The 21,243-nt window shown below is 46.9% G+C and overlaps 1 protein-coding gene across 3 annotated transcripts in view; it reads right to left on the bottom strand.

Moving 5' to 3' along the window:
- The window catches only part of DYNC2H1 (dynein cytoplasmic 2 heavy chain 1), a 3,314,293-nt gene that overhangs the window by 3,048,205 nt on the left and 244,845 nt on the right, over positions 1-21,243 (bottom strand). For all 3 annotated transcript variants that reach the window (XM_069639013.1, XM_069639012.1, XM_069639011.1), the window contains exon 11: positions 19,863-20,038. In XM_069639013.1, coding sequence (XP_069495114.1) covers positions 19,863-20,038 — 176 coding nt within the window. The remainder of the gene's footprint in view (positions 1-19,862; positions 20,039-21,243) is intronic.

Raw genomic sequence — 21,243 nt, forward strand, 5'->3', positions numbered from 1 at the left:
CACCCAAGGCCCATTTGAATTGGCACATGGTGCCACAGGAGATTATAAAGGCAGCAGGAGGTAGGGGCCTCCTTGGAAAACCGTGGAAAGACAAAAGTGGATTGTTAGGCTCTTGTCTTCCCTACCATCCTGTCATGCATCCTCCCCTCCCCCTCTCACCTTCATCTCTTTCGGAGAAAGGTTCTGCTCCCTACTGCAAACAAAAGAAAGGCACACTGTGTGCTGAACGGTCAGATAGGCACAAGATGAAAGGCAATGAAGATGTACATGGACTTTAAGCATTACAAGAAACACCAATTTTGTCTAATGGTGTCTGAAAGTATTTTCTCTCAGATGCCGGTGTCATTTTGGCAGCCTTTTTAACATTGGCCTTGCACCGCAATTTGCCACTTGGGTTTCACACAGGGCAGGCTGGGTTCCCACTAGTTAATATTCAGGTTCAAGAGGCCCGCAGCCCCACTGCATACTGGTTTACAAAACTCAGATGGGCAGAGCAGCCCTGCGACGGGAACCTCCCACCCCAATGAAACCGTGATGTTACGGATTGAGCAGGAAGCCTTTGCTTAACTAGCGTATTCATGCATTTAATAAGCCTGGAAGTGGTTTAGAGCTGGGGGAGGGAGGCATGCCTATGACACAAGTGACAGCTGACAGGGATGACAGTAATGACAATGTTTGAAAGGAGGAGGCCAAACGAGTTGTGAGGTGGAAAAACCTTGGCCACAAGCTTTATTGTCATACAAGCCATGGGAAAGAAAACCAACCATAAACAACATCATAAGAAAACAACACAAATGAACAAGTTACTTCTTACCTTGTAACGTTCTTTCGATGGGATGTTCCTCCGACGTATTCCTCATCTTTGATAGATCATCTCCCAGCTGGCTGACCTCGGGAAAAACATTTTCAGTAGAGGGCGCTGCGCATCGACGTCCCTCGAGCCGATGTCCCTCGACTCGCGCAGCGTCCGTTGCTCAGTTCTGTTTTGACGTTAACAGTTGTTTTACATGAATTGGTAATTGACCTTGAAGGAGCGTAAGCTGCAACCACAAGGGAAGTATTACTGCGGGGATGGATGGGAGGGGCGATAAGGAATACGTCGGAGGAACATCCCATCGAAAGAACGTTACAAGGTAAGAAGTAACTTGTTCTTCGAAGGGATTGTGTCCTCCGACGTATTCCTCATCTTTGATAGACTCCCATAGCAGTGCGGTGCAATTGGAGGTGGGAGTAAAACGCCACGTTTCCTTTCAGGAATGAACCGAATGTAATACTGCTTTGCCAATCCTAGTCTCTTGACTAGAGGAGGAATCCAGGTTGTAAAATCTTGTGAAGGTATGTGCGGACGACCATGTGGCAGCCACATATATGTCTTGAACCGGAACCCCTCTTTGGAGGGCAGAGGAGGCTGCAATACCCCTGGTTGAATGAGCCCTAAGATTTTGAGGAGGCTCTTTCCCTGCCAGTTTGTAGCATTCCAGGATGGCCAAAATAATCCATCTGCAAATGATTTGTTTTATCGGTAGTCCCAACTTGTGTCCTGAGTAACCCACAAACCGTTGGTCTGCTTGCCTAATCCTAGCAAGTCTGCTGATGTAAAAGCTTAAAGCTCGCCTTGGGTCCAGCCTATGTAGCCTTTCTTCCTCTTTGCCCGGATGGGGAGGCGGATAGAATGAAGGTAAAGTAATTTTCTGAGTGATGTGGAATTCAGAAACCACCTTTGGGAGGAAATTAGGCTTCACCTGTAGGACAATTTTGTCTTTATGAAAAATAGTATGAGGGGGTTTACAAGTTAGAGCTTGTAATTCGCTCACCCTTCTAGCAGATGTTAAAGCCACTAATAAGACAGTTTTAAGGGTGAGAAATCTTAGCGAACAAGACTGGAGTGGTTCGAAAGGAGTACCCATTAGGAAATTTAAGACTAAATTTAAGTCCCATAAAGGAACCTGGAAAGGTCTTGGAGGGTAGATATTAGTTAATCCCTTTAGAAATTGGATTACTAAGGGTAATTTGAAATACGAAGGCTCCTCTGCAGTGCGCTTGAAGATCGATAGCGCTGCGAGATAGCCCTTGGTAGTGCCAACTTGAAGGCCTGAATTTGCCAAGTAGAGTAGAAAAGATAACACCGTTGGTGTACCACATGAAAAGGGGTCGATATTCTCTTCTCTACACCAGCTGCAAAACTTGTTCCAACGGCAGCGTTATAAAGACTTTGTTGCTGGCCTTCTGGCCGAAAGCAACACTTCCATGACATCATCAGGGAGGTCCCAATCCTTGTATCTCAACCTTTCAGAAGCCAGGCATGAAGGTTGAGGGTTCTGATGTCTGGATGGAGAACCTGAACTCCCGTCTGTGAGAGAAGATTCTCCTTGAGTGGAAGACGAATTGGAGGGCAGATAGACATGTCCAGAAGGTCCGGGTAACACGTTCTCCTGGCCCAGTCTGGGGCAATTAGGATCATGGTTCTCCGGAATCTTCTCAACCTCCTGATCATTTGAGGAATGACAGGGACTGGTGGAAACTGTCATGCATGCTGGACGTGGTCCTACCTCCTACGCTCGTAGAACAGCTAGACCGTTCTATTCCAAATGGCGGTTGTTCGATACGTTGCCGGGAAAACGACGTTTGCACTTTTCACGTCGCTAACTTCACGTGTATTCTGCTTCGTCACGTGAACTACGGCATTACGTATATAAGCAGCGTGGAAACTTCACTCGCTGCTTCTGATCGAATCATTTGGCGTTGTGTAGCTTATCCTCCGATCTGCATCCTTGCAAGTTACTACAGCTACTTTTTGGGCCTTCTATAGCGTGTTTTCCGCCACACGCTGATTCCTGGAGCTGTTTGTTTGCGTGTAAATCCACACGCGCACGTTGTCTTCAAACGTGGCTGGCCTGGGCTGCGTGAATCCTGTTCGCGTGCAAATCCACACGGGCACGCTATCTTCAAGCACGGCTGGCCTGGACTGCGTGAATCCTGCTCGCGTGTAAATCCACACGCGCACGTTGTCTTCAAGCGCTGCTGGCCAGGACTGCGTGAATCCTGCTTGCGTGTAAATCCAAACGCGCACGTTGTCTTCAAACGCGGCTATCCTGGGCTGCGTGAATCCTGTTCGCGTGTAAATCCACACGCATACGTTGTCTTCAAGCGCTGCTGGCCTGGACTGCGTGAATCTTGTTCGCGTGCAAACCCACAAGCGCACGCTATCTTCAAGCGCGGCTGGCCTGGGCTGCGTGAATCCTGTTCGCGTGTAAAATCCACACGCGCACGCTATTTTCTTCGCGGCTGTACAGAACCGCGTGTACTTTGTTTATACCATAAAAAGGGCGCTATTTCCAACTCCTGTACCTGTGAGATTAACAGGGGGATTGATTCATTTCTATACTTTTCTCTACGTAGGAAGGAAGCTTTTCAAGGATTATTGGAAGGTGACAGTGAACAGTACTTTGGACGCTATCCTTTGGTGCATCAACCCGGTATCTAGCGTGAGCCTCGTTCCGTTCGGGATAAGTCTCCCTTACTAATCTTCCCTTCCTTGTCGTTTGTTCTACCTTTGGATTTCCTCAAGAGACTCTGCTGGATTCTTCTGCCCTAGACTTAAGGTCAGTGTGTGCATTCATGTCATTTTCTGTTCCATCATACTCAGGTTGGGGCAGTTATTTATGATACTTTATTTTGTTCTAGGCTGACTTCCTATACCTTACCCACGCCCTTTCCAGTGATCCATCGCTCTGCCTGTTTTGTCAGTCAGAGAGTTGTATCATTTGGAAGGTCTTAACTTGACTTCACAACTATCAAATCGTGTGAACAGGGATCCGGAAGACCCTACCACCTGTATCCTTTTGAGTACCGTATCCTTTTCAGTTAATACTTTGGTGCTTTCTGACAGAATCAGAAGCCATGGAGGGTACGGATCCTTTAGCTGTTTTGACTCAGTTGATCAGCGATTTGAGAAATGAAATGGTTACGGCACAGGACATGTTACGGCACCGTATGGACGTTATGCAAGACGCCATGCACGGTAGTCCTCAGGGAGCACAGGTTCCAATGGCCACTGCATCTGGATCTGGGACTATGACACCCCCACAGGAAACTATTAATGTGGTTATGCCCACTCAGTTTCCCTTGGCCCCTCCGGAACGGTTTACTGGTGATCCCAAAACCTATAGAACCTTCGTTAATCAGTGCCGACTCCATTTTCTTTGCCATCCTACATCTTTTCCTGACCTAACCACAAAAGCAGCATTCGTGCTTTCCCATTTAGGGGGCACAGCTGCTGCTTGGGCTAACCCTTTGTTGGAAACAAATAGCCCTTTGTTGTACGACTGTGACGATCTCTTGGCTGCTATGAGTAAAGTCTTTGACATGCGTTATGCTACTCAAGCCATGGATCTGGAGTTACTTAATCTACAACAAGGCAATCAACCTCTTTTGCCTTACATTGCCCGATTCAATCAACTAACAGCCGAAACTCAATGGCCTGACGGCAAGAAAACAGCTGTTTTCTACAAGGGTCTTTCAGAAGAACTGAAAGATGCCTTATCTACAGTTCCGGTGGTTCCTACGGGATTCACAGAGTTGCTCGATTTGGTTCTACAAATCGATGCCCGAAGGAATGCTCGGAAAGGAGAGAAAAAAACCCTTCATACAAGCCTCGGTGCGTTCAGAGACACCGGCAGTCCTCTCGAACGACCCTGAACCCATGCAGATTGGCGCCGTGAGAGGCCGGTTGTCCAATGCAGAACGAGAGAACCGAAGAAAGAACCATTTATGTATGTATTGCGGTTCATCCGAGCATTTATTAGCGACATGTCCTAAAAAACCCATCAAGCGTTCGGGAAACGCCAAAACTCGACAATAGCAGGAGTCCCTATGTCGAGTGTTTCATCGGACTCCAGTACCATTCCTAATCACGCACCCGTAATTGTTGAGGTGACGTTACGTTGTGATGACCGAGAATTGGTTTCCAAGGCCATGGTTGATTCCGGAGCCACCAACAATTACATAGACATCACATATGCCAAGAACTGTTCCATACCCCTTGTAAACAAAAACAAACCTGAAACGGTTAATACCGTGGACGGATCTGTTTTGACTTCTGGTATGGTAACCCAGGAGACGGTATCTGTTCAGATGACATTATCCAATAATCATTCGGAAGAAATCGTCTTCGATGTCATAGCTGCTCCGCAGTACGAAATCATACTTGGTCTTGCATGGTTAACCCTTCATAATCCCGCCGTTGACTGGGTTTCGGGATTGCTCCAGTATCCTTCAATTCATTGCAATGAACATTGCTTTACCAGTCAGGAGGTGTCAAACAAGCAACACATATTGGCCTCTATGGGGGGGAGTTTCAACTATCAGCGTGGTACATCAAAGCGACACTACCATACCATGCGAATACGCTGAGTACGCTGATGTCTTTGATAAAGGCCAGGCAGAACAATTGCCTCCCCATCGACAGTACGACTATCCAATTGAATTGATTCCTGGTGCCAAAATCCCTACAGGTCGTTTATATTCACTGACTCCAAAAGAAGACATTGTGTTGAAAGAATACATTGACAAAGCTTTAGCGATGGGTTTCATACGGCCATCACAATCACCTGCTGCGTCTCCTCTATTCTTTGTTCCGAAGAAAGAGGGAGATCTAAGGCCTTGCATTGATTACAGGGCACTTAACGACATCACCATAAAAAACCCATATCCTTTACCACTGATAAACGTTCTATTGGATCAATTAGGTACTTCCAGTTACTTCACCAAATTGGACTTGCGAGGAGCATACAATTTAGTTCGCATTCGTGAAGGCGACGAATGGAAGACCGCTTTCAAGACACGGTATGGTCTTTACGAGTATTTGGTGATGCCTTTTGGTCTGTGCAACGCTCCCGCCACTTTTCAATTCTTCATGAATGATATATTCAGGGATATAATGGACCAGTTTGTAGTGATTTATCTGGATGATATTCTGATCTATTCATCATCTTTTTCGGAACACGTCAAACACGTTTCTACAGTCTAACAAAGACTCAGGGAGAACCTTCTTTTTGTGAAAGCCGAGAAATGCGTCTTTCATTCACAGGAAGTGGAATTACTGGGTTATGACATTACCAATCTAGGTGCTCGAATGAGCCGTTCCAAAGTGAAGGCCATATTGAATTGGCCTATTCCGCACAATGTAAAGTCATTACAGTCTTTTTTAGGCTTTGCGAATTTTTATCGCAGATTTATTCATTCCTTCTCCAAAACAGTAGCTCCTTTGACGGCTTTAACTAGTTCCAAAATTACTTTCTGTTGGAACCAGAATGCCCAAGCATCATTCGAAAAGTTGAAGGAAGCATTTACCACTGCACCCGTGCTTCAACATCCAGATCGCCAGTTTATCGTTGAAGCGGATGCATCCAGTGTCGCTACTGGAGCGGTACTCTCACAAGTTTGCACAGAAACCAAGGAGGAGCACCCAGTGGCTTTCTTCTCTCGCAAACCTACCCCATATGAGCGAAATTACACCGTCACTGAGCGGGAATTGCTGGCTATCAAGGATGCAATCCGAGAATGGCGTCATCATCTTCTTGGGGCCAAACATCAGGTGTTGGTGTACTCTGACCATAGAAATCTTCAAGCATTCAAATCTATGAAATGCCTTACGGACCGACAGGCCAGATGGCATGTCTTTTTTGCCCAATACGATTTCCAGGTCACATATCGTCCTGCCCGAGAACACGTTAAGTCGGACGCGTTGTCTCGTATGAGTGAAGAGGCGAAGGAAGAAGCACAAGTACTTATCTTAAGTTACAAAGCACAGAACAACGCAGCACCAGCGTACTTGTCAGAGCGCTTTACACAACACACAGCCCACAGACCACTAAGAGCTGCGCAAGCACATACACTAATTATTCCCTGCTTTAAACTACAGACTGCCAGAGGCTCAAGCTTCCCGGTACTGGCCGCTAAGCTCTGGAATTCACTACCCAATGACCTCAGGAACGTCCCTTCCCTCCAATCCTTCAAACACAGAACAAAACAATGGCTCTATGAGCAAGACGAAGAGCTGACCACCATGTGGTAATCATCCATTGCATGCTCTACAACCCCGTCCACTGTTGTATTTATTGTGACTACTCTCTATGTATGCTTATTTACTATGCAATTTGTAATCTATCTTTCTGTAAAACTTTGTAATCCCTTCTAAACATGCGCCCTGATGCCTTTGGGCAGGTTGCGCAATATAAATAAAATAAATACAAATACAAATACAAGTACAAAATCAGTTGTTGGCAGATCATGTAATATGTAGTTGTTCTGTTCAACCATCCTTAAAAACCGAAGTACAAGAGTGGGTGAAAAAACATCCACAAGTTATCCAGGATATGAATCTGGACGTACATAACGGTTTACCTTTCACACAAGGAGTGCTCTACCTACCGACGTCTTCAACGCGGAATAAAGCCCTCAAGTGGAATCATGATTCCTTGATCGCAGCCCATCCTGGACGGAAGAAAACACTAGAGCTGCTCAAAAGATGGTGCTGGTGGCCATCCATGTCAAAAGATGTCATAGATCATGTATCGACTTGTTCTGTATGCATCCAATGTAAAAACACTCCTGGTAAACCAGTGGGCTTACTCCAGTCCCTACCTGTCCCTAACAAACCATGGGACATGATATCTATGGACTTTGTGGTAGAACTCCCACCAAACCAGGAGTACGATACCATATGGGTTGTAGTGGATTATTTCACTAAATTGGCTCTTTATATTCCCTGTATTGGTTTACCAACCGCTGCTGTTCTGGCTGACCTATTCATCCAACATATATTTCGTTTCTTTGGTCTACCGTCAGTAATCATTACGGACAGGGGCTCACAGTTTGCGTCACGCTTTTGGAGAGCACTAACATCTGCATTACTGATTGATGATAGAATGTCCAGTGCTTATCACCCTCAAACTGATGGACAGACCGAAAGAGTCAATTGCACTATGGAACAGTATCTGCGGTGTCTGTGTCTGCAGTACCAATCGGATTGGCTCAAGGTCCTGCCGGCAGCAGAATTCGCCTATAACAACTCCTATCATAGTGCCATAGGCACTTCACCGTTCTATGCGCTTTATGGACAACACCCCCGATCAATACCTTTGGATTCCAGCTTGTCTTTGGATACTCCTGCCGCAGGCCGTACTTTTCGTGATATGAAGAAACTACAGAGGAAAGTGAAGCAGCAATTGGAGCAGGCTAAAAGACGCGACAAGTTCTATGCCGATGCTCATAGAGTACCCGCACCTGTCTACAAGGCTGGTATGAAAGTATGGCTGTCCACTAAGAACTTGAGAATTCCAGGCAAAAAGAAATTATTGCCTCAATACATTGGTCCGTATGCAGTGCTCCAAGTAATTAATCCGGCTGCTGTCCGTCTGGCTTTGCCACAACGATGGCGAGTGCATCCCGTATTCCACGTGTCACTCATTAAGCCACGTTCTGAAGCTACTAGATTGCCTGTACGGCCTGTTGCTATTTCTGTGCGGGGTTCAGATGAATACGAGGTACAGGACATACTGGATATGAGACTACGTTCTGGTAGGCCGTTTTATCTGGTGGATTGGAAGGGCTATGGTCCCGAAGATAGGTCCTGGGAACCTCTTTCCAATATTCATGCTCCTGCTTTATTGAAGCGTTTTCACACGAGAAGGGGAGAGGTTGCCCCTTCGGGGGATGGCACTGTCATGCATGCTGGACGTGGTCCTACCTCCTACGCTCGTAGAACAGCTAGACCGTTCTATTCCAAATGGCGGTTGTTCGATACGTTGCCGGGAAAACGACGTTTGCACTTTTCACGTCGCTAACTTCACGTGTATTCTGCTTCGTCACGTGAACTACGGCATTACGTATATAAGCAGCGTGGAAACTTCACTCGCTGCTTCTGATCGAATCATTTGGCGTTGTGTAGCTTATCCTCCGATCTGCATCCTTGCAGGTTACTACAGCTACTTTTTGGGCCTTCTATAGCGTGTTTTCCGCCACACGCTGATTCCTGGAGCTGTTTGTTTGCGTGTAAATCCACACGCGCACGTTGTCTTCAAACGTAGCTGGCCTGGGCTGCGTGAATCCTGTTCGCGTGCAAATCCACATGGGCACGCTATCTTCAAGCACGGCTGGCCTGGACTGCGTGAATCCTGTTCGCGTGTAAATCCACACGCATACGTTGTCTTCAAGCGCTGCTGGCCTGGACTGCGTGAATCTTGTTCGCGTGCAAACCCACAAGCGCACGCTATCTTCAAGCGCGGCTGGCCTGGGCTGCGTGAATCCTGTTCGCGTGTAAAATCCACACGCGCACCTTGTCTTCAAACGCGGCTGTACAGAACCGCGTGTACTTTGTTTATACCATAAAAAGGGCGCTATTTCCAACTCCTGTACCTGTGAGATTAACAGGGGGATTGATTCATTTCTATACTTTTCTCTACGTGGGAAGGAAGCTTTTCAAGGATTATTGGAAGGTGACAGTGAACAGTACTTTGGACGCTATCCTGTGGTGCATCAACCCGGTATCTAGCGTGAGCCTCGTTCCGTTCGGGATAAGTCTCCCTTACTAATCTTCCCTTCCTTGTCGTTTGTTCTACCTTTGGATTTCCTCAAGAGACTCTGCTGGATTCTTCTGCCCTAGACTTAAGGTCAGTGTGTGCATTCATGTCATTTTCTGTTCCATCATACTCAGGTTGGGGCAGTTATTTATGATACTTTATTTTGTTCTAGGCTGACTTCCTATACCTTACCCACGCCCTTTCCAGTGATCCATCGCTCTGCCTGTTTTGTCAGTCAGAGAGTTGTATCATTTGGAAGGTCTTAACTTGACTTCACAACTATCAAATCGTGTGAACAGGGATCCGGAAGACCCTACCACTTGTATCCTTTTGAGCACCGTATCCTTTTCAGTTAATACTTTGGTGCTTTCTGACAGAAACGCGTACAGGAGTGGAAACTCCCAGTCACTACGAACGCGTCCCCTAGAGCTCCCTTGAACAAAACAGATCGCACTTTCTGTTGGTACTGGTGGCAAACAGATCCACTTGAGGGGTTCCCCAAAGGGCGAAGATCTCCTGAAGGACTTCCTGAGCTAGTTCCCACTCGTGGGAGACTGTGCCCTGCCTGCTCAGAGCGTCCGCCGTCAAGTTCTTCTCTCTGGCTAGGTGAACTGCTGATAGAGAGATTCCTTCTTGAATTGCCCAAAACCAGAGCTGCATTGCCTCTCTGCACAGTGGCAGTGATCCTACGCCTCCTCTTTTGTTGAGGTAGTGCATGGCCACTGTGTTGTCCATCATTATCAGGACATTTTTCCCCTTGTACAGATGGCAGAAAAGCTTTCAGCGCTAGTCTGATTGCTCTCAGCTCTAACAGGTTGATATGTAGTCAGTACTCCGATGGAGACCAACGACAGCTGATGGTCAAGTCGTTGGTATGGGCTCCCCACCCCATGAGTGAGGCATCTGTGACTACTGTTATCTCAGGCCATGGTTGCCAAAACAGTTCCCCCTTCAAGATGTTTTTCTGGCAGGCCCACCACTGAAGGTCTCGAGCCACCTTGTCCGGAATCTGAAGGAGGTCTCATTCTCCCTGAGAACTGTGACCACTGAGTTCTCAGTGACCACTGAAGAGATCTCATTCTCATGCGAGCCTCTGTCACAAGGAAGAGGCAGGATGCCATGAGGCCTAGCAATCTCAAAAAGTCGAAGGCTGGGAGACGTTGGGCATTTTGAAACTTGGTGACCATCTGCAGAATATCTTGAGCCCTCACCTCTGGTGGCGAGGCTTTTCCCAGGGAAGTGTCCAGGACCGCTCCAATGAACTGGAGTCTCTGTGATGGTATCATCTGTGACTTCTTTAAAATGAGGGAGAAGCCCAGCTTGTGAAGGAAGTGGTAGACATAATCTAGCTGGATCTGAGCTTGTTCCGAAGATACAGCTCGGATTAGCCAATCGTCCAGGTAAGGGTAGACTTGGATCCCTTCCCTCCTTAGACTTGCAGCCACTACCGACATTAGCTTGGTGAAGACCCTCGGGGCGGAGGTCAGCCCAAATGGCAGAACTCGAAATTGATAATGAGAGCCGCCAATTGCGAACCTCAGGTATTTCCTGTGTTTGAGATGGATTGGCACATGGAAATAAGCATCCTGGAGGTACAGAGATACCAGCCAGTCCTGGAGCTGGAGGGCCTGAAGGATCTTAGAGAGAGTTACCATCTTGAACTTGTCCTTCCTGAGGAACTTGTTCAATTCTCGTAAGTCCAAGATAGGTCTCAGTCCTCCGTCTTTCTTCGGTATGAGAAAGGAGGGGGGAGTACCAGCCCTTGTTCCTCTCCGCTACAGGTACCGGTTCTATGGCACCTTTCTCTAGCAGGTCTACAATTTCCTGCAAGAGGAGCGGATCTGGAACTTTTAGAGAGCTGTTCCCCGGTGGATGACTCTGAGGGATGCGTAGAAAAGGCAGGCAGTAACCTTGGGCAACTGTCTCCAGTGCCCAAGCATCTGACGTAATAGCCTGCCATTCCGTCAGATGGTGAGTTAACCTGCCACCTACAGGTGTTTTGTGTGGAAAGACCTCAGAGTGGTTTGGGGGCGGCTGATGCAGATGCCGAGGGTAAAGAGGCACCTGCTGCAGCCTTAGTACTTTTGACCCGGCCACCTCCGATGGATCTCTTTTGGCCTCTTTGAGCCGGCTGTCCTCTGCCTCTCACGAATGCGGAGTAATAGCGAAAGGACTTTCCTCTCCAAGAGGTTCCTGAGGGGTGAAAAGGAGTTTGGCGGATTGCAGCTCCTAAAGATTTTGCTGCTGCTTTAGATGTTTGCAACCTTTCCAGACTGTCATCAGCCTTTTTACCGAATAAAGAAGAGCCGTCAAAGGACATATTCAAAACTCTGGCCTGTACATCTGGAGCAAAGGCAGACTTTCGTAACCACGCATGCCTGCGGATTGTAGTACTTGCCGCCATGGCCCTGCTGATACTGTCAGCGGAATCAATGCCAGTTTGAAGAGATTCGCACATGGCATCTTTGTTAAGGAAGGCTTTCCTTTCTTCTCCTTCCAGTATGCAGTCAGCCGCTGATGAAGCATACTCCCACAGTGTGTGACTGAACCTGGCGAGCGTACAAGTGGCGTTGATGGATTTCAATGCCATACTACAAGCAGAACAGACTTTTTGCCATAGAATCGTACCTTTTGTCATCCCTGTCCTGTGGAACAGTGGGATAAGCGGATTTGCTGCTTGATGAAGTTGCCGCTTGAACCACCAGGCTCTCTGGAGTCGGGTGTTTTGATAAATATTCAGGGTCAGCCGCAGATACCCTATACTTGCCTGACAATTTTTTATTGACTGCAGGGATTACCCCAGGAGTTTCCCAATTTGAATAAATTTTCCTTTGTAAAGCTGTATGGAAAGGAACCACAGGATCCTCCTGTGGACCTTTATCTAGTATGTCTGTAAGGTCATCCTGTTGAAAAACAGGTGAAGGCGCAGACCAACCCATGAATTCAATAATTCTTTCCATCAGGGTTCTATAGGGGGTTTTAGCATGTTCCCCTTTGTCTGTTTTGGCAAATTCCATTTCTGTGGAAGTGTCCAACCCACTTGCCTCATGTAAGTATTCCTGTAGGTCTTTCAATCTTCTTTCCTCAGAGGTAAAAACCTCTAATACATGCGGTGTGGTCCTCTGCAGCCCGAAGGGTCTTTCTTGATCAGAATCTTCCCCTTCTTCATAGATTGAAGATAAGGTTCTGGGGTACTCTGACCTCGGAAATGGTGTAAAACCCATTTCTAAAGCAGAAGGAGCCAAACTTGTCATTATTGGTCGGGAAAAAGTTGATGTTGTCCACACCGATGTGAAAGGCTTCGAAGGCGCCGACGAAGGCGTCAAGAAAACTGGAAGAGGCCTCGAGGATCGGGAGTCGTGCTGGAGGTCCTGTGTATAACCGTTGGCTGTGAAGTAGCAGTGTTTTTTTCTTTTATCAGCGTCGATTCGATCGACCGATGCGTCGAAGAACCCTTCGATAACGGCGTTGATGGCGCCGATCTATGAGTCGAAGGGACTTTCGGCGATGGCGTCGAAGATGGTGCCTTGCTACCCGATGGCCCGTGGTGCTCTCGGGTGGACTCTTTCGCCGGGTGCAACGATTTGCGGCGTTTCGATTTTTTGGGTCTTTCACCCAGGGTATCACCCTCAGCTGTCTTCGAGGGGGTCAAGGCCGCTTTCTCGAAGACGCTCAGCATCTTTTTCCTGAACTCCTCCCACTCAGCCTGAGGGCTGTGTTTTGTGGGGCAGGAGACCCTTTCCGGGGAAACAGAAGATGACGAGGAAGGGGGTCTTCGACGTCTGTCTAGATCTCGACGAGTGGTGGGAGCTACTTCCGAGACCTAGAATGGGAATGCTTTCGACGGCGAGGAGCCAATGCCTCGACTCAGCCGAAGAAACTTTCGAGGAGGTTTTAACTGACTTACCTCTCTCGAGCTTCCCCTTGCGCTCCTTCAAGGCTTTCGCCGTCATGGACATGTAGTCCTCACACTCCGAACAATGGTGCTCGACTCCCAAGCACCACAAACAGATCCTGTGAGGATCCGTTAGCGACATTTTCTTTCCGCAGTCTCGACATTTTTTGAAGCCAGAAAGTGGAGTCGTCGGTTCGGATGAGGAAGCCATCGAGTACGAGTTGGTTTTCTCGAGGAATAATAAGAGGTTTATCTGACCGAACTGAGAAATGATATTCCGAGGCCCCACGAAGAGCGGAAAAACGGAACGGAGCAACGGACGCTGCACGAGTCTACTTATACACGTGGTGACGTCGGCGCCGATACGGAGGCCGTCGAGGGACATCGGCTCGAGGGACGTCGACACGCAGCGCCCTCTACTGAAAAAAACATTTCCGAGGCCAGCAAGCTGGGAGATGATCTATCAAAGATGAGGAATACGTCGGAAGACACAATCCCTTCGAAATATATTTTGGGAAACATAGTTATCAGGTGAGCGGGGGCCCTACTTCCCTGCCCCCTGCCGCCTTTCAAGTGAAAAAAACTTGTGACGTTGGGTGGGTTCGGCGTGTGAGCCTTGTCCGGATTTTTCTTCAGATACTTTATACTTTACTTCATACTGTATGCTTCCTGCAAGGTTGGAGAGGTATGTGCCTTTCATCCATTGTCGTGTGCTTTACCACACTTTGCAGCATTTGCATACCTTCTTATCGCTCTGGTGACCTGACCCACTTGTGATGTTGCCCCCTGGGGGGTGTATTTTATTATTTATCCCCAGAGGTGGATATCTGGAGCTTGGCTTGCCTTAGACTTATTTTCAGATTTTTGGTGGGGGTTGTGGGGTGGGGCGCATGACCCTCCCTTTTATCATTGGTGGTACGGCGTGTGAGCCTTTCCACTGTGTCTAGGCATCCTTTTGCTCACTGATCCACTTGAGATATGGCCCCTTGTGAGGCGCTATTAGATTACATCCTCAGAGGTGGGTTCTCAAGCTTCCACTTGCTTCAAACCTTAATTGTTTTTGTGCAAGTTGCCCTTCCATGTCCTTATGTTGAAGGAGCGGGCCTCCTGGCCTTCCTTCATCTGACAAGAGCCCTTCTTTTACTTTTTGGGCCTCTATTGATCATTCCTTTTCCTCGTGGTCCACTTGTGTTTGTGCCCTTTTTGAGGCGTTTATTGATTCGTTTCTCCTCAGTGGATGGTTCTTTGAGCTAGGGATTTTATACCCGAATTGCGGTTCCTTGAATGGGTCAAGCTCCAGTTTACCCTTTTGAATTAGGTTGCTATTATTATTTGTCCCTTTTCCTTTCGGCGTTTTAGCCTGTAGGTATTTTATTGCGTTCTTTAGATTTTCCCCTACACTATTTTTTAAGCCTACGATATTATAGTGTGTCTACCTGTGCTTGGGGAGGGGGGGAGGTTTTTTGAGAACTGTAGCTAGGGTAAGCGGGTACAGCTCTGTGGGTGCCTGGCAATGGGGAGGCACGAGAATGAGAGGGCCTACCTTGCCCTCCCTGGTTACAGGCCACAATTGGCCTGGGGGCAAGGTAGCCCCTCTTTTAACATCAAAGGCTCCACGTCCGTCCGGATGGGAGGGGGGCCTTTGATGTGAGGTGTCAGGGACTACCTGATGTCACCTGCCCCTGCCACCTCACTTCTGCAGCAGGCACCCGGCAGTCTGGGTCTCCATTGTCTAGGGGACCCAGATGGCCACCCCGACACTGGCATGCTAAGTCCCGTCCGGACCCAAAACAAGTCCACCTCCCTGCTTATGGCCCTGGGTCTCCCATGCTGGAGGGCCCATGTTTATAGAACACCCTGCCATAGAAAAAGACCACACCTCTGCATTGCTGTAGCAGCCGTATGGCAGCAGGCATCCGCCACAGAAACCATAGAACCACCTCAGACAAATAAAGGCTGCATACATAAATAAAACTGCATGAATTAATTGATAATATCGGAGATATTTTATTTTTTGTTATTATTCATTTGACATCAACACACACAATTGGAATATATATAGTATATGCTGTACATCAGGGCATTGGCTGCAGCACACCAAGCAGGGCGAGTGCATCCGGGAGGAATGGCATTATATAGCGAGCACCCCATCGCCTTCCTTGTACCTCATTCAGAGGCCCACGCCTCGTAATGCTTATTTTAACTGTGGGAGACAACAGCGCCCCTGGAAGGGCAATAGAAGGAACAGGCCAGCCAATGGAAAACTAAAGGTCTTGCAACGCAAACGCATTCGCATTTAGATATGAACTACATGTAGAAACGAGGGGTGCACCGTCCAAACTTTGGCTTTGAGTAGGTATTGCAGTAAGTATTCGGCCTATGCCAAATAGCTGGTTTTCAACCGAAATTTCAGACGAATACGTACTCAAAGCCGAAGTTAGGTACACCCCTACCCAGGGGTTATGACTCTCTTCTCCTGGTCTTGTCACCAACTTAGTTTCTCAGTTGGCCCGACATTTGCTTTTACAATGTTATGAAATCATATTATATGGCATTTATAACATGCCTATACACAAGTGTTTCAAGGCGCGAAAAGTGTTTCAAGTGTTCATGAAACTGTCACAGGTAATGCTTTCTTTCCCTCATTTTAGTTTAGTACTCACAGTCAACCTGGCCATCTTCACTGTCTAGGCAATGTGACTAAGGATTGGTGAGGATACTTCAATGGGGGCGAGTCCCAGATGCATGTGCACAATTCACCTGGTATACTGTCTTGCCAGGTACTGTGACTATGGTGGTTAACTTTGAGGCCTTGATCACCCTTTATGGGTATGGGTTCCAGACTCAGACTCAATTCTCTTCACATTCAGTCCACCTGGCATACTCCCCTACCAGGTACTGAGAATAGGATGATTACCTTGGATGCTTTCAGATCTCTTTATATTCTCTGGTAAAGGGTCCCAGACACCTTGACTCTTGCTCCCTCCAGGTTCCCAGCTTCTACACCATTGCCTTGGGCCCCTTTCGCCTCCCCTTGCATTCGCGTACCTTGCTCTATGGTCTGCAATGCTCTCTGGGCTTCCGTGATGGTTCTGGCCCACCTCAGTGTTTCCTCGCCAGTCAGCAGTCCCGTTCTGCTTGTAGCAGTTCCACAAAGGATATTTAATTGTGGTAATCATGCTTCCTGCTCTGCACTTTTGCAGACCCAGCGGGGCACCAGAAGCTGCCTCGTCCTTCATGGAGCGGTCCCACGACACCAGACCCTCCTTATGACGACAAGCTCCATATTATCCTAATAGTGATAGGGTTAGGATAGGTTAGTTTCGACATTGGACTGATCTTGAATCGGACTCTCACTGACTACTGACTAGTACCTTAGTTAGCTTTGGTAGGAAGGGAGCAACCGCATTATAGGGAAAGATAGGAGTTATCACCTTTCAGTTAATAAACAACTGCAGTGAGATGAAGTCAGAATCTGTGTTCTTCTTCTGACCTGCCACAGTTATTTCTTTCGTCCCTTAACCTCTGGTTATCTTTTCTTTCTCTGGCTGGAGCTCAAATACGCTGTGACCACATTAGTCAATGTCCTGCATGAAAGGCAGTATAGAATCTCTCAGGATTCCACACTACCTGACCACAGTCCATCAAGCAATCAGGTTTGTGAAGTGTTTCCACCATCTTGAAATGGGACAGTTCTGGCATCCTGATTGAAGGAAGGAAGCGTTCTCAGGCACTTCTCATCTCATTCACACATGTCTTCAATAGTACCAGTCAGGCCTCTTGTGTACAAAAAAAACCTCCTTACTCGGTGTACCACTCTCACCAGCTTTTTGTGGTATTTTCGCTGTTGAACCACGACACTTGGGAACACTGAATCGTTGTGACCTCAGCAGACCTCATTAATGGTCTAATGTTGCACTTTATGAATGATTTTTCACTGAAGAAAGCTTTTGTAATACAATGAAGTGATTAAAAAACAACAATTCCGATGCAAATATTTTTAAAGTAAGCAACACCCTTGTTCACTCATTCCCAACTGGGGAGCTATGCATAGTTGGCTATTGGTCCAGACCCTGTGATGATCCACAACCACATTCAGTATGTTAAAACCACTGTTGGTTGATGTGCAATCAGTCTTCATCTTTTTTTACAGGGCTCTACATAGTGTGATTTGATTTCTTTTTTTACTCAGATACTTAAGGTATGATACTGCGGGAATGGAGCATAATGTGGCTATTGTGTGGGAGGAAAGGTCTTTGGGGCCCCATCCCCTCCATTCCCGTCCCCACACGCACACTATGCTCACCCCCCGGCTTGCCATGCGCCTCTGGCCAAAGGCGCCGGGCAGCCTCGGGACGACACATACAGGTGCAGCATCCGAAAGCAGTCTGATTACCGACTATTTTGTACACATATCGACTAACCCCTGGGGCCGCGCACAGTCAGCTTGTTACTCTCCCCACCTCCTCCCCTCCGGTGTGTCTGCGACTGTCCTGTTCCCACGAAAAGCTTGGCGCGAACCGTTACAAATAAAAGATTGTATCTCGCTCCTTCCTGCCAGCATCACTGCCCTGCAAATGACCGGGCCAAGGTCTGGTCTTGGAAAAAACCCATCCGTCTCCACAAACCTGCTCCGCACCCACAGACCCTACTCACAGGATATACTATTCATACAACCTCTCACCTCACCCCTTATTTGATGTAAGAGATGTCTGTCCCACATCTGCGTGCCACTCAGATTCACCTCTGATACTAACCGCGATGTAACCATACATTTTCCTTTTGTATTACCCTTTGATAAAGCTGTTTTTATGAGCTCTAAAAGATGTTTGATGAATGTGTTAGCTAATCAATTATAGCAGATAAGAGACTTGGATCCACGCATTCTTGTTTTATTGTGTAGTTCAATTGCCTTTATGTAATGAATGGATATGTGAAGATAGTACATGTTAAAAGAATCATGTGTCATGGTGTAAAATGTGTGGCTTGGAACTGACGTAAATAGAGCAATCCTGTAGAAGAACGGATATTATACCCATGTACATTACATATACCCATTGCAAAAGAGGCCATGCACAACTCGCTCAAACTCCATTTTATTGTATATTTCTAAACTCCATTATTTGAACTAGGCCACGTTCCACCAGCCACAGGGCCTTCTCTCCCTCCCTGGCAGCGCTGCACACAAACGCGCACAAGGCCCCCCCTCTCTCTCTCTTTCTGTGTCTCCCTCCCTGTGACTATGCCGCTACAGGCCCATTTCTCACGGATGTCCCAGTGTAACAAATGTATCCTCTCATCCCTCCACTGGGCCCGCACGGAGCATTCACCCCATGACCCCTGATGGGAACGACCCCACATACCCTTCACTTGACCAGTGATACAAGACAATGTATATAAAGGCAACATATGAAAATATATGGTTTTCTCCCAACCTGTCAGAATACAAATGATTGTCTTTTTATTGCATATTTTGAAGTAGTGTTTAGATTAGAGAGCTAGTATCAATCCCCTCATCCAGAGCCACATGACCTTCACTTCGCACTGACCAGCCCCACTGACGCACGCGATGTCCGCCTTCCCGCCAAGCAACCAACCAATCTAATGGAAGTGGCCCCTATGAAGACATACTGGATCTGCAGCTCCACCAATTGTAATGCAACTTTTGTACCATATATGTTTTCGTCACTGCTGACGCTGTAACCCTTTTTATTGTTTGGCAGAGCACTCTCTGAGTAAGCAGAGTTCTCTGCAAGCCCCATCTTATCAAGATAAACTTAACCTCTTAAACTCACCCGTACTTGGGGCCTCATCACGACTTTGGCGGTAACCCTCAAATCCGGCGGTAGCGCTATTACCGCCGATTTAAGGTTCCGCCAAATCAGGACTTCGGCAGATTTCACCCCAGCTCTTAGCTGGGGGGAAATCCACCGGAAATTCCGCGGGAAATCCGCCGGCGGTATTAGCGCGAAATTTCCCCATTGAGCCCAATGGGGAATGGGGCATTCCCGAATGGGCTCAATGGGGAATGGGGATTAACATTACCGCCGAACTCGTGATCCGGCGCTATTAGCGCCGGGGAGTTCGGCGGTAGGGCTAATACCGCCGGCGGTGATACTGCCGGCGTTACCGCCCAAGTCGTGATGAGGCTCTTGGTCTCGGTCTCATTCCCTATTGGGGTGTGTCCTTTATTGACTCTCATTGGGGAGTTTGGATTGTATTTTGGGGGACTGCTCCCTTTCACTATCAATATACAGTCCCTAATAATTATTTGGGGCGACAGATTAATGTTGGTGCCCATTTTCTTGTAAATAAACTCTGCAGGTGCATTATCTATTTAAACCATCAAGGATCAATATATAATTATTTTGAATATTTGTCCTTACCAGATACCAGATTTTGGATCAGACAAACCAGAATGAATGTCTCTGGACCAGTCATCAAATTGCTCCTGTTCATAAATCTTAAACTGCTCAAGGATTTCATCTGCATTGCGATGGAAAGATCGGAAACCAGACAGATCAGAAAGAAGAGTCTCTGCAGTCTTTATTGTATCATCCACCTAAGAAAAGGGTATTAGTTAACAGTAAAATTAATGAATTAGCATCTCCACAAAAATGTGCGTTACTCTGAACTATATAAGCAAAGAAAGGTTCTAAAATCGGTTGTGCGTATTTTTAACTAGGTCAATTTCCTCATTTGGACATTACTATGCATGTTACCATGCAGTTGTTTTTGTTTAATTTCTTTTTAAATGGGGAAGATCTCCCCCACCCCCATCTAACCCCACCCCTTGACCATGCCACCCACCAATCCCCTACCCCAAACACACAACATATATAACAGAAATTCACCAAAAGTGGCCATGGGGAAAAATGCATGTGTAATGTTCAATTGAGGAAACTGACCTCATTAATAACACGGCATATGCTAAAATCAAAGGAAAATCTCCACCTTTCAATGAATTAACAGAAAATAATGCATCTATGACTGTATGTGCATTTCACTTTGAGAATAAGCTGATGGGCGTTAGAGTGGTTGTCTAGTTTGTAATCTGTGATGTGGCTGCATAATTAATAATATAAGAGGAAATCATAATGCCAAAACAGTTGTGTCACTTATCCACACGTGCGTCACAAACACAGATTCAAATCATATTGGTTTGGTTGAGCTTGCATATTACTGTCAAATTATGAAAGAACAATTAAAATTGCTGTCTAAAGTTAGGAGTGGTTTTTGACCCCAGCATTTTCTGACCACACATATAGAAATAATAATAATCCAATGAAGACTGGAGGAGTGTATTTAAATAGATGTGTCTATGAGCTGGGCCAATGGATGAACTTGGCCAATCACAGAGCGTGACATTTAGGGCATGACCATGGGCAGTTTGGAGACTTCAAAACAGAGTGAGCACAGAGGAGAGGGATTTCGACACTGGGAGGAACTGTGGGAAAGAATATCACCTATTCCTATTCAATGAAGTAAAGAGAGATACCAACTTAAGGGCTGTAGAGTGGACGGTTCCTGTTCTAGGGGGTAACTGCTGTCCACAAGGGGATCTGCAGAAAGGAAGTGGATGACTGACCTGCCACTAGGAACACATGAGGATTCTCCTGTCTTCAAGGTCACTAAAGAATAACCCAAAGTGAGCATAGGTTTTCCTAGAAGTGATATAGGCTCTCTTATAGCTATCTGCCTGCAAAGTCCTTAAAAGAGGGGGTATTTTGGAAGGTGATGGTAAAATGCATTGATTTAAATCGGAAA

Source organism: Ambystoma mexicanum, chromosome 7q (assembly GCF_040938575.1).
Source record: "Ambystoma mexicanum isolate Mex_15411 chromosome 7q, UKY_AmexF1_1, whole genome shotgun sequence".
Lineage (NCBI taxonomy): Eukaryota > Metazoa > Chordata > Amphibia > Caudata > Ambystomatidae > Ambystoma > Ambystoma mexicanum.